General features: G+C 45.9%; 1 protein-coding gene across 1 annotated transcript in view; it reads left to right on the forward strand.

Moving 5' to 3' along the window:
- Positions 1-13,415, forward strand: part of LOC126292165 (uncharacterized) — a 291,437-nt gene that overhangs the window by 207,386 nt on the left and 70,636 nt on the right. Inside the window, exon 6 of the mRNA XM_049986002.1 lies at positions 7,013-7,678. Within this exon, the coding sequence (XP_049841959.1) occupies positions 7,013-7,678 (666 nt within the window). The remainder of the gene's footprint in view (positions 1-7,012; positions 7,679-13,415) is intronic.

Consider the following 13,415-nt stretch of genomic DNA (forward strand, 5'->3'; position numbering starts at 1 on the left):
AGTTTGCTAAACATCTCCGTAACGCCATCACGGTTACGAAATAACCCTGTGACGAAACGCGACGGTCTTCTTTGGATCTTCTCTATCTCCTCCGTCAACCGGATCTGGTACGGATCCCAAACTGATGAGCAATACTCAAGTATAGGTCAAACGAGTGTTTTATAAGCCACCTCCTTTGTTGATGGACAACATTTTCTAAGGACTCTCCCAATGAATCTCAACCCGGTACCCGCCTTACCAACAATTAATTTTATATGATCATTCCACTTCAAATCGTTCCGCACGCACACTCCCAGATATTTTGCAGAAGTAAGTGCTACCAGTGTTTGTTCCGCTATCATATAATCATACAATAAAGGATCCTTCTTTCTATATATTCGCAATACATTACATTTGTCTATGTTAAGGGTCAGTTGCCACTCCCTGCACCAAGTGCCTATCCGCTGCAGATCTTCCTGCATTTCGCTACAATTTTCTAATGCTGCAACTTCTCTGTATTCTACAGCATGATCTGCGAAAAGCCGCGTGGAACTTCAGACACTATCTACTAGGTCATTAGTTGGATGCAAAACTTGCCTTGTCCCTTTTGAAGGCTGGGGTCATGTGACTGTAATGCGAGATGGCTACCATCAGCATGTAAACAATGTACTTGTGTGGTCTGTTACAGCTGTTTATTCTGAAAGTTATACACATTCTCAGAATGCTATAAAAGTCCAAGGGGAGCCTAATTATAATTGTGAAATCAACCTACCAGTGTCCGTATGCAAACGTGGGAAACACTTAGGACACATAAACTCGAGATGCACTACGAACACGGTTGTTCCTATTAATAAAAAAAATTGGAGGATGTTTCAAAACTCCTCGAGAAACACTGTGGTGAGTCCTTGAGGGAACGTGAATCCCTGTCATAGTACACGACATTACTAAGTTCCAGCGGGTCAGGGGCATCAGTTGAATCAGAATGCCTACCAGGAGAAGACATTGTTCCAGATATGAAGTATTAAGTGGATTGCAGTTTGTCAGTTGTTACACCATGTACCTTCAGAAATATTAAAAGAAATTAAAACTGAATACACAGTTTTATGTTCATCCCATATCCTCTCCTCATGTACAACTAGTAAGGTTCAAAACTGTCCATGTCCATTTCAGTTGCATGCAAAAGTGGCCATCAGCAAAGTCAGACGCAAAACTGTCCAAGTCTATTTTTATTTTGCTTATATCTTACATGCATTGAGTTCCTGTTTTTTTTCAATAGCCCAAATGGTTTTGTACTAATCCATACTTATGTATACAACATACAGTATAGGACAGTATTTACCCAGTGAAAACAGTTTTTCCACTTTTTGTCAAAACCGGTTATGGAGGACATGGACAGTTTTGCATCTAGGCGACTCATGTACTTAATTCTGCATACCCTGGCAAAGTTAGCATTTCAGTTGTTCCTGGATGCATTTAACTCTGTATGCCCTCCTAAAGGTAGATGCTTATTTGTTCATGGCTGTATTTAACTCAGTATACCATCCCAAAGATAGTTGCTTATTACTTTTTGGGTGTACTTAACTCTGCATACCCTGCCAAAGGTAGCTGCTTGTTTGTCCCTGAATGCATTTAACGCTCTACACCCTCCCAAAGGTGGATGCTTATCATTTTTTGGGTGTACTTAACATACCCTGCCAAATCTTGTAGCTTCTAGTTTGTTCCTGGATGTATTTAACTCTGTATACCCTCATAAGGTAGCTGTTTATTTGTTCCTGGTTGTATTTAACTCTGTGTACCATCGCAAAGGTAGCTGCTTATCGCTTTTTGGGTGTACTTAATTCTGCATACCCTGCCAAAGGTAGCTGCTTGTTTGTCCCTGGATGTATTTATCTCTGTATACTCTCTCGAAGGCAGATGCTTATTATTTTTTGGATGTACTTAACTCTGCATACCCAGCCAAAGCTTGTAACGGCTTGTTTGTTCCTGGATGTATTAAGCTTTGTATATCTTCCCAAATGTTTCTGGGTGTATTTAACCCTATGTACCCACCCAAATGTAGCTGCTTATTTGTTTCTAGGTGTACTTAACTCTGCATACCTTCCCAAAGGGAGTTGCTCTTTTGTTTCTGGATGTATTTGGCTCTGCACACCCTACCAAAGGTAGCTGCTTATTTGTTCCTGGGTGTATTTAGGTATTCCCTGCCAAACATAGCTGTTCATTTGTTTCTGGGTGTATTTAACTCTGTATACCCTCCCAATTGCAGATGCTTACTTTTTTGGTGCACTTAACACTGTATATTCAGCCAAAAATGGCTGCAGATTTATTTCTGGATGTATTTAACTGTGCATACCCTGGCAAAGGTAGCTCCTTCTTTGTTGTGTATGTACTTAGCTTCGTATACCCTCCCAAAGTAGATGCTTATTAATTGGAGGGTATACTTAACTCTGTATACCCTGCCAAAGTTTCCTGGTTATTTGTTTCTTGGTATGCTTTGCATACCCTGCTAAACGCATCTGCTCAGTAGTTTGTAGGTGTATTTAACTCTACACACCAAGCCAAACGTTGCTGATCATTTGATTGTTGGTGTGTTTGACTCTATATATCTTGCCGAAGGCAGGTAATTCATTTCTGTCTGTACTCCACCCTGCCTCCCCCATCAATGGTTCCTGCTCATTAGTTTCTGGCTGTACTTAACTCTGTATGGCCTAACAAAAGTAGCTGCTCCATCAGGTTTCCTTCCTTTAGGAGCGTGGAAGCACTCAACGACTGTGATATGACTTTCAAATGACAGAGTACATCCAATCAGTCATCCTTTTCGTGCAGGTTTTACTCGTCAGATCTATATTTCAGCTAGTGCCTAGCCGTTATCAATGCACCATTTGATAGTATCAATGCATGTTCCATTACACAGTTCCCTAATGTTCGGGCTTCTACCACAGTTCTTTCAACACTACTCGGACAGAAGCGTGAACAACAGGGGACTGACGTGCTGCAATAGGCATTGATACTATGAAATAGTGCATTGATAATAGATACACTAGCCGAAATCTAGTTTTTTGAAATAAGACCTGCAGGGAAAGGACGACTGATCGGGTGTGCTCTAACATTTGAAAGTAGCTGCTCTTTTCTTTCTGGGTGTACAATAATTTAAATGCCAAGTCAAAGATAATTACTCATTGGTTTCTGGGTATGCTTAAATCTGTATATCCTGCAAAAGGTAGATCATTCATGTCTGTGGTTGTACATGACGATCAGTTAAGCTTTAGGAAAGGTAAAGGCATGACAGAGGCAGTACTCGAGTTGTGATTGATAATGGAAGCAAGACAAGAGAAATGGAGACACGTGCATAGTATTTGCCCACCTGCAAAAAGCATTCGACAACATAAAATGGTGCAAGATATTCTAAACTGTGAGAAGAATAAACGTGAGCTACTGGAAACGCAGCTAATACACAATATCTACAAGAACCACGAGAGAACAATAAGACAGGAAGACCACAACGAAAAGTCGGACTAAAAAGGTGTGTAAGACAGAGATGTAGTCTTTCGCCCCTACTGTTCGAGCTATATCATTGACGGAAATAAAAAAAAAGCTTCTCGGGGGAACTAAAATTTCAGATGGAAGGATAAATGACATTTGGGTTGAATTTTGCTGCAGCAGTACACCCTAATGCCATTTATGTGGAATGAAATACTGCATCTATGAAACAGTATTTTAGCAGCAGCTCAAGGCAGTAATATGACATGTTGTAAATATAAAAAAAGCTTTGAGGCACCATCTCCTGAAAATAGCTATTGAAGAACTTGCAGAGTTGGTCCTTTGTTGAATTAACATATCAGTGCTGTATGAGTGAGCATCACACTTTATTCCTCAAATTTTCAATAACTGGTGTAAACCATATTCTTAAAAAAGAAGAAGGCCACGAAGGTACTACCCAAATGCGTGATGTACTCGTACACACAAACAATTCATTGCACTTTCAAAATACTTGGGTGATTTATTCAAGAGAAAGGGCTTCACAAATTCAGAAAGTCAGTAACACGTGTGTACAGCGGCTACGTGGCACTGATTGACAGAGTTGTTGGATGTCCTCGTGACGGATATCGTGCCAAATTCTGTCCAACGGGCTGATCGTCAAAATCCCGAGATGGTTGGAGACGCTCCTAACGTTCTCAATTGGGAAGAGATCCGGCGACATTGCTGCCCAAAGTAGAGTTTGGCCGCCGGGCATCATCATGGTAAAATGTAACCCCAGAATGTCTTCCCATGAACGACAACAAAATGGAGCGTAGAGTACCGTCGATGTACATCTATGCTGTACGGGTCCTGTGGATGACAACCGAAGCAGTTACGCCCTGAAATGGAGTGGTATACCAAACCGCCACAGCTGGTTGTCAGGCTGGATGGCGGGCAACAGGCAGGTTGGTATCCGCAGTGTGAGTCGTTCCCAGGCACGTTTTCAGTGGTCTCATGAAGACCAGTCTACTCCAGTCAACGAGATTCCAGGCCGAATGTTGCCGACACCACTGCAAACGGGCTTGCTGGTGTACCGAGGTCAGTGGCAGTCAGCATAAGGGGCGCAGTGAGCTCAGCCCCCTTTCTGTGAGCCACTTGTTAATAGTCCTTGTGGTCAGTGAAGTACCAGTTGGACGTCGGATCGATGATAATGATGGACCCAAGGCTCTGAGTGCCTCTCTAACGGCTCATCGGTCGCCACGTTCTGTTGTGTCTGTAGGCCGACCACTCACTTCTTCGTGTTTTGTTCGGCCACGGTTCACCCATTCCTGTCAGCGTGATCCAATAGTGGCACCGCTCCTATTCAAATGTCCAGCGATTAGCTAATTATTCCAACCGACTTTGAGCCCAACTACATGTCGCCTCTGAAATACTGACATCTGCGTGTATTGTTCAGGCACTTGTCTGCAAGGCATAATTACTGTCCAAATGATTATATGTAATGAAATTAGCAAATAGTTTCTGCCCTGGTATAGACATGTCGCCTATTTAGTATCCTTGGCAGCTGCGCAGTGAAACTGAGCTGCCAAAGTTTATAGTTTTGCATTTACCGCCGACACATGTATGAATATCAGTTTCTGACGAATATGAATGACTCCTTAATGGTGCATCTTTTTTTGCCTTAGAGTCTAGTATTATAGTGATATGGCTGTACCATTTGTGAAAGGTGGAGGTAATACAGTATATTCTATTTTGTACAGAACCACAGAATGACTTGAGGACGGCCTAGGAGGCTGAAACGAGTTGTGAGGAAATAAAATTATTGCAATTGTCGAAGCTGAAGAAATGAACTAAAATTTCTGTCATGGTCAGGAGTTGGAGTGTCCTTGCTTACTAGGAAGAAACGCTGACCATCACACCCCCGCAGCACTATGGCTAGCATTGCTGCATGGACTGCCCAAGTCTAACGCCCTCCTCAACACAAACTTCATATCTTATTTTCCCCTTCTCAGATCGTCGCCATTCCAGCGCCGGAATAGCACCCCAGTGTTGGATGTAATGGGGAGAGCCTGTACCTCAGGTGTAGGTGATCATATCATTAAAGCTCCCTCGAGACATTTGACTCTCTTCTTTATCTACGATAATTATGGAAAATGAAGGGGAAAATAAGACCCGCCAGAGTAGCCGAGCGCTCTAACGCGCTACTTCCTGGACTCGAGTAAGCGAGCCGACCCCGGATCGAATCCGACGAGTGTCGGTGTGCCGGCCAGCCTGGATGCGGTTTTTAGGCGGTTTTCCACATCCCGCTAGGTGAATACTGGTCTGGTCCCTACGTTCCGCCTCAGTTACCCGACTCACAGACATCTGAACATGTTCACACTCTTCTACGAATTACACTAGTCATGCCGGCTGGAGTGGCCGTGCAGTTCTGGGCGCTGCAGTCTGGAGCCGAGCGACCGCTACGTCGCAGGTTCGAATCCTGCCTCAGGCATGGGTGTGTGTGATGTCCTTAGGTTAGTTAGGTTTAATTAGTTCTAAGTTCTAGGCGACTGATGACCTCAGAAGTTAAGTCGCATAGTGCTCAGAGCCATTTGAACCATTTTTTACACTAGTCGCAGACAGCAGGGGTAGACTAATTACGTCCCGGAAGGGGGAAGGGGCGGTACAGGGTGGCGGCAGGTAGGGCATCCGGCCACCCCTTTCCACTAACCTTGCCAAATCCGTTCCTAACAATGCCGCCCCTGCGCCAGCGCCGGGCATGGCACCAGTGAAAGAAAGAAAGAAAGAAGGGGAAAATAAACTGAAGATATGAATTGAAGTTTGTGTTCAAATATGGGTGAAATCTTATGGGACCTAACTGCTAACGTCATCAGTCCCTAAGCTTACACACTATTTAACCTAAATTATCCTAAGGACAAACATACACATCCATGCCCGAGGGAGGACTCGAACCTCCGCCAGGACCAACTGCACAGTCCATGACTGCAGCGCCTTAGACCGCTCAACTAATCCCACATGGCTGCATGACTGAAGTTTGTGTTGGGGAGGGTACTGGGCTTGTGTAGTTCATGCAGTGCCGGTCATGCAGCGATGAAATAGTCAGTATTCCTGCCTAGTACGGCGGCACAGTAGCTCAGCATATTCGGTCAGAGGGTTAGCTGCCCTCTGTAAAAAAAAAGCTGAGTTAATGCATCAGCAATGAACAAAAGACATGGGACTCCACATTGGTTCAAGTGGCCATGCAGTTCTAGGCGCTACAGTCTGGAACCACGAGACGGCTACTGTCACAGGTTCGAATCCTCCCTTGGGCATGGATGTGTGTGATGTCCTTAGGTTAGTTAGGTTTAAGTAGTTCTAAGTTCTAGGGGACTGATGACCCAAGAAGTTAAGTCCCATAGTGCTCAGAGCCATTTGAATAATTTTTGAACTCCTGGCTGTGGCAAAAATTTTAATACATCTCTTCAGCTTCCATCGTCATTGTAGCTAAAGATGCGGCTCAAATGTCTTTAAGATCTCTAAAATTACTAAAGCAATTTTACTGGTGATAACGTATTAAATCGCGTCTCTCCTGCTCAAGGTGCTGTCCTTCGAGGAAGGCGTGCGCCCGCCCGTGCTGCACTACGCACACCCAGAGCTCGGGGTGCAGCCAGCCAAAGTGGTCCGCAAGAAGGACGAGGACGGCGAGGACGTGGAGGACGAGGGCTCGCTGAGTGACGTTGAGGTGGAGCGCGACGAGGACCTCGACAGCAGGAGGGCGACCCTTCCCCAACCCCAACCCCAGACCCAGACCCAGGGTCAGAGCCACACCTACGGCGGTGACTCCAGCGCCAGGAGGGGCGGCGGCCGGCAGGCGGACCGCGAGGACTCGGAGCGCACCGCGGGGAACTCCCTGGCGCTGTCCTACTTCGCCGACGACATCCACAGCGACCGCAGCCCCTACGTCGGAGGCTTCGAGGTGGCCGACCCCGAGACGGTGGACATCACCACGTCCAGGCCAGAGGAGCCCCGCGGCAAGGCCCCGCCGCCACACCAGCAGCAGCTGCAGCAGCACCCACTCAAGGGCCGGCTGCAGGACCCGGACACGTACGGCCTCGCCAGCGACAAGTACGTCCGCCGCTTCCCGTACGGCGGCTACGTGGACGGCGGCGACAACCTCCACCTGCACAGGTCCGCCCTGCACGGGAAGCCGGCTTACTACTATCCCGTCGTGCAGAGGGTCGAAGAACGCCCCTTCTGGGAGAAGGTACTTATTTGTCTGGCTCTTCATTCATTATAGCCGCCTCGTCTAAGGCGGCCTTGCCACGGTTCGCACGGCTTCCACCGTCGGAGGTTCGAGTCCTCCCTCGGGTATGGGTGTGTGTGTTGTCCTTAGCGTAAGTTAAGTAATGAGCAGCCCTATGGACCGATGACCTCAGCAGTTTGGTGCCATGGGAACTTACCACCACCACCACCACAATCACCACCACCACCACCACAATCACCACCACCACCAAATGGTTGAAATGGCTCTGAGCAATGGGAATTAACATCTGAGGTCATCACTCCCCTACAACTTAGAACTACTTCAACCTAACTAACCTGAGGACATCACACACATCCATGCCCGAGGCAGGATTCGAACCTGCGGCCGTAGCAGTCGCGCGGTTCCAGACTGAAGCGCCTAGAACTGCTCAGCCACACCGGCCGGCACCACCACCACTCATTATAGTCTTGTACAGGTGCAGGCTATGTGCTCACCAGGTCGAACTGTGATGCTGCCATCTCTAGGGCGCACTTTCCAAATAAAATAATTCCTTTGAGAGCTACAGGCCGTATACTGGTGCACAGTTTACAAATGTTTACGCCCGAGATGGAACACCAGACAATTAGACATTCGAAGTGGTCAGGGAAGCTTGCCGTTTTAATGTTGCAATAAAGTGCAAATAATAATACAGAATATAGATTTCAGAATTCCAGTCAAGACTTAGAAGTGATATAGTCGATATAGTGATGCAGCTTAATTCTACTCTGCTATATAAAGACAACTCGCTGATTAACGTTGTTACCAAAAATCACGATAAGTTCTTAATCGATTAATTTCATATTATTTCACCCTATTCTAATAAACGTTCAGACATGGGCTGTATATATAGGAGAAAGGTTATTAGAGTACGATTTTTAATATATATTCCATATACCCAGCCATATACAATATTTACTACTGTAGGGCGTTGTTTGAGCTTGTTGCCAGAGTCTCAAAAACTTCTTGACAGATGTACTTCACTTACACAGTACTCTAATAGACATTCAGACGTACATGGGAACTATTGTAAGATAATGTCTCGAGAAGTTCTTGACCTATGACTGAACACAGATGAAGCAAGGGAACTGTACTGAACTGTGAAAAAAGGAGCAAAATAGAAGCAGTGAACTCTTCAAGCTGAAGATGTATAACACCGAGCGACACGTGGGAACCATGGCGTTGTGGTTGTGTGGTTACGGTATTGGACTCTAACGCGGGGGACCTCCCTCGCAGCACATCTCTTTTTTCACAAATGTGTGAACTCTCCTTCCGGTCACTGACGTGTCTGTTCCTCTGCGGTCTTCACAGTTGTCATACTATACATTGGTTATAGAATATGAGTCATGCAGTAAGAATATACTACCGTCGCAAGTAAGTGTGATGAAAAGTGAGAGCAGGCCGGATGCCTCGTACACCTCTCACAGAAATTTAAAATAAATAAATGGGGTGTGAACTACACTATATGATCAAAAGTATACGGACACCTGGATGAAAATGACTTACTCGTGGCGCCCTCCATTAGTAATGCTGGAATTTAATATGGTGTTGGCCCATCCTTCGGCTTGATGACAGCTTCCACTTTCGAAGACATACGTTCAATCAGGTGCTGGAAGGTTTCTTGGGGAATGGTAGCCCATTCTTCACGGAGGGCTGCACTGAGGGGAAGTATTGATGTCAGTCGATGAGGCCTGGCAAGAAATCGGAGTTAGAAGACATCCCAAAGGCGTTATATAGGATTCTGGTCAGGACTCTGTGCAGGCCAGTCCATTACTGGGACGTTACTGTCGCGTAACCACTCTGGCACAGGCCGTGCATTATGAATAAGTGCTCGATCGTGATGAAAGATGTAATCACCATCCCCGAATTGCTCTTCAACAGTGGGAAGCAAGAAGGCCCTTAAAATATCAATGTAGGCCTGTGCAGTGATAGTGCCAAAACAACAAGGGGTGCAACCCCCTCCATGAAAAACACTACCACACTATAACACCACCAGCTCCGAATTTTAGTGTTGGCACTACACACGTTCACCAGACATTCGCCATACCCACAACCTGCCATCGGATCACCACATTGTGTACCGTGATTCGCCATTCCACGCAACGTCATTCCCCTGTTCAATCGCCCAATGTTTACACTCCTTACGCCAAGCGAGGCTTGATGTGTGGCTTATGAGCAGCTGTTCGACCATGAAATCGTTCTCACTTCCCGCCTTACTGTCATAGTACTTGCAGTGGATCCCGTGATGGTCTGGATAGATGTCTGCCTATTACCCCTTCAAATGTCGGCGGTCTCTGTCAGTCAACAGAGGAGGTCCACCTGCACGCTTTTGTGCTGTACGTGTCCCTTCAGGTTTCCACTTCACTATCACATCGGAAACAGTGGACCTAGGGATGTTTAGGAGTGTGGCAATCTCGCGTAAAGACGTATGACACAAGTGACACCCAATCACCTGACCACGTTCGAAGTCCATGAGTTCCGCATACGGGCATGCTGATTTAGGTTATCTGTGATTTCCCTAAACTGCTTCGGCAAATGCCGGAATGATTCTTTTGAAAGAGCACGGCCGAGTTTCTTCCCTATCCTTCCCTAATCTAATGGGACCGGTGACCTCACTGTTTGGTCTGCTCCCCCAAATCAGCCAACCCACCAACCACATGACCACGACAGCAAGAGTTGCTCGGTCTTGGGCATGTTGATCTTCGACCGTTCACTGTTTCTATTTTACTTCATTTTTCACAGTTCGCCTTCTCCATGTTTTTATGCTTGATCAGTGTTTTTGGCGGGCTATCCATTGGGTCGACTTACCATTAAATGTGACGAGTGAGCGAAGTTTTCCTTATGAGCCGCCGTCTGTCTGTAGTGTTTTCCTCGCTTACGCACAAGAAAACAGGTTAATTTCAACACTGGATGTCGTGGTGCTGACCTCCATCGCAAAGACATCAAAAGAAGAGGTGAAATCTGGGCAAGAGAGGATGTGGCGACCCTTCCGTCGTGTGACACGTCTGTGCGGGCGTTGGGGAGAATTGTGGTGAAATTTCGTACCAGTACGATGTCCTTAACTCACATTACAGCTCACATGAACTCCTGATATATAGCCTTTACTTCCGCATGTGTCGACACCTGATGCTGTTTGAGGCGTACCCGAGCCAAAGGCTGACGGCGCAGGGCGGCACGCTTTTGCACCGTTACAGAGGAAGTCTGTAGGCACCATTGAAACATCTACATCTACATGACTACTCTGCAATTCACATTTAAGTGCTTGTCAGAGGGTTCATTGAACCACAATCATACTATCTCCCTACCATTCCACTCCCGAACAGCGCGCGGGAAATACGAACACCTAAACCTTTCTGTTCGAGTTCTGATTTCTGTTATTTTATTTTGATGATCATACCTACCTATATAGATTGGGCTCACCAAAATATTTTCGCATTCGGAAGAGAAAGTTGGTGACTGAAGTTTCGTAAATAGATCTCGCCGCGACGAAAAACGTCTTTGCTTTAATGACTTCCATCCCAACTCGTGTATCATATCTGCCACACTCCCTCCCCTATAAAGTGATAATACAAAACGAGCTGCCCTTTTCTTGCACCCTTTCGATGTCCTCCGCCAATCCCACCTGGTAAGGATCCTACACCGCGCAGCAATATTCTAACAGAGGACGAACGAGTGTAGTGTAAGCTGTCTCTTTAGTGGATTTGTTGCACCTTCTAAGTGTCCTGCCAATGAAACGCAACCTTTGGCTCGCCTTCCCCACAATATTACCTATGTGGTCTTTCCAACTGACGTTGTTCGTAATTTTTACACCCAGGTACTTAGTTGAACTGACAGCCTTGAGAATTGTACTATTTATCGAGTAATCGAATTCCAACGGATTTCTTTTGGAACTCATGTGGATTACCTTACACTTTTCGTTATTTAGCGTCAACTGCCACCTGTCACACAATACAGAAATCTTTTCTAAATCGCTTTGCAACTGATACTGGTCTTCGGATGACCTTACTAGACATAAAATTACAGCATCATCTGCGAATAACCTAAGAGAAGTGCTCAGATTGTCACCCAGGTTATTCATATAGATCAGGAACAGCAGAGGTCCCAGGACGCTTCCCTGGGGAAGACCTACTGTCACTTCAGTTTTACTCGATGATTTGACGTCTATTACTACGAACTGCGACCTTCCTTACAGGAAATCACGAATCCAGTCACACAGCTGAGACGATACCCCGTAGGCCCGCAGCTTGATTAGAAGTGGCTTGTGAGGAACGGTGTCAAAAGCTTTCCGGAAATCTAGAAACACTGAATCAACCTGGGATCCCCTGTCGACAGCGGCAATTACTTCGTGCGAATAAAGAGCTAGCTGTGTTGCACAAGAACAATGTTTTCTGAAACCATACTGATTACGTATCAATAGATCGTTCCCTTCGAGGTGATTCATAATGTTTGAATACAGTATATGTCCGAAATCCAACTGCAAACCGACGTCAGTGATACAGGTTTGTAGTTCGACGGATTACTCCTACTACCCTTCTTAAACACTGGTGCGACCTGCGCAATTTTCCAATCTGTAGGTACAGATCTATCGGTGAGCAAGCTGTTGTATATGATTGCTAAGTAGGGAGCTATTGCATCAGCGTAATCTGAAAGGAACCTAATCGGTAAACAATCTGGACGTGAAGACTTGCCCGTATCAAGCGATTTGAGTTGCTTCGATTAATTATCTGGGCGTAATGTTGCAAAGCAATACGAAATGGAACTAGCATGTCAGGATTGTGGTAGGGGATGCTAGGGGTCGACTTTTGGTTTATTGGGAGAATTTTAGAAAACTGTGGTTCGTCTGTCTCATAGGAAGCTAGTGCGACCTATTCTCGAGTACTGACAGAGTGTTTGGAGTCTGTACCAGGTCGGATTAAAGGAAGACATCGAAGAAATTCAGAGACGGGCTGTTACATGTGTTACCGGTATGTTCCAACAACATGCAGGTGTTATGGAGATGGTTCGGGAAATCAAGTGGGAATCTCTGGAGCGAAGGGGAATTTCTTCTCGAGAAACACTACTGATCAAATTTAGAGAGCCGGAATTAGAAGCTGACTCCAGAACTATTCTGGTACCGTCAACGTAAATTTCGCCTAAGGGCCACGAAGATTGGTGGTCATACGGAGGCATATTGTCGTTTTTCTCTTGCCCTATTTGCGACAGGAACAGAAAAGGAAATGACTTGTAGTGGTAGAGGGTACCCTCCTCCACGCACCGTACGCTGGTTTCCGCGTGTATGTAGATAGATGAAATTTGGTGACGGAGTCAGTTTTACTCTGCATATTCAGCCTTCGTCCCAACGACGGATAAGATCGTTTTGTGACTGTTCAGGAAACGTTCTACTGCACCCCTACCAAGTAGCGCCGGCGACATTCTACCAAGGTGAAGCGATACGGAGGTGGGATCGATTAATCGCATCGATAGGTAGGTCGACTCGGTCACTGGACCGCATAGCAGACGCCGCCAGAAGGTACAACTCAAATGGGCGAACTCTTTGGCTCTTGGGCAGAGAGCAGTTTGGCTACTTCCGAGGGCTGTTCATGAAACACTGATTTCGAACTGTGGCTTTCACGATAATTTCCTTTCTGTACGAGAGGTGTTTGAAAAGTCCGTGCAAAAATAAACACTACGTACGTTTTTTTCGTGAGGGTCTCGTTTTAGA

Source organism: Schistocerca gregaria, chromosome 9 (assembly GCF_023897955.1).
Source record: "Schistocerca gregaria isolate iqSchGreg1 chromosome 9, iqSchGreg1.2, whole genome shotgun sequence".
In the NCBI taxonomy this organism is placed as follows: domain Eukaryota; kingdom Metazoa; phylum Arthropoda; class Insecta; order Orthoptera; family Acrididae; genus Schistocerca; species Schistocerca gregaria.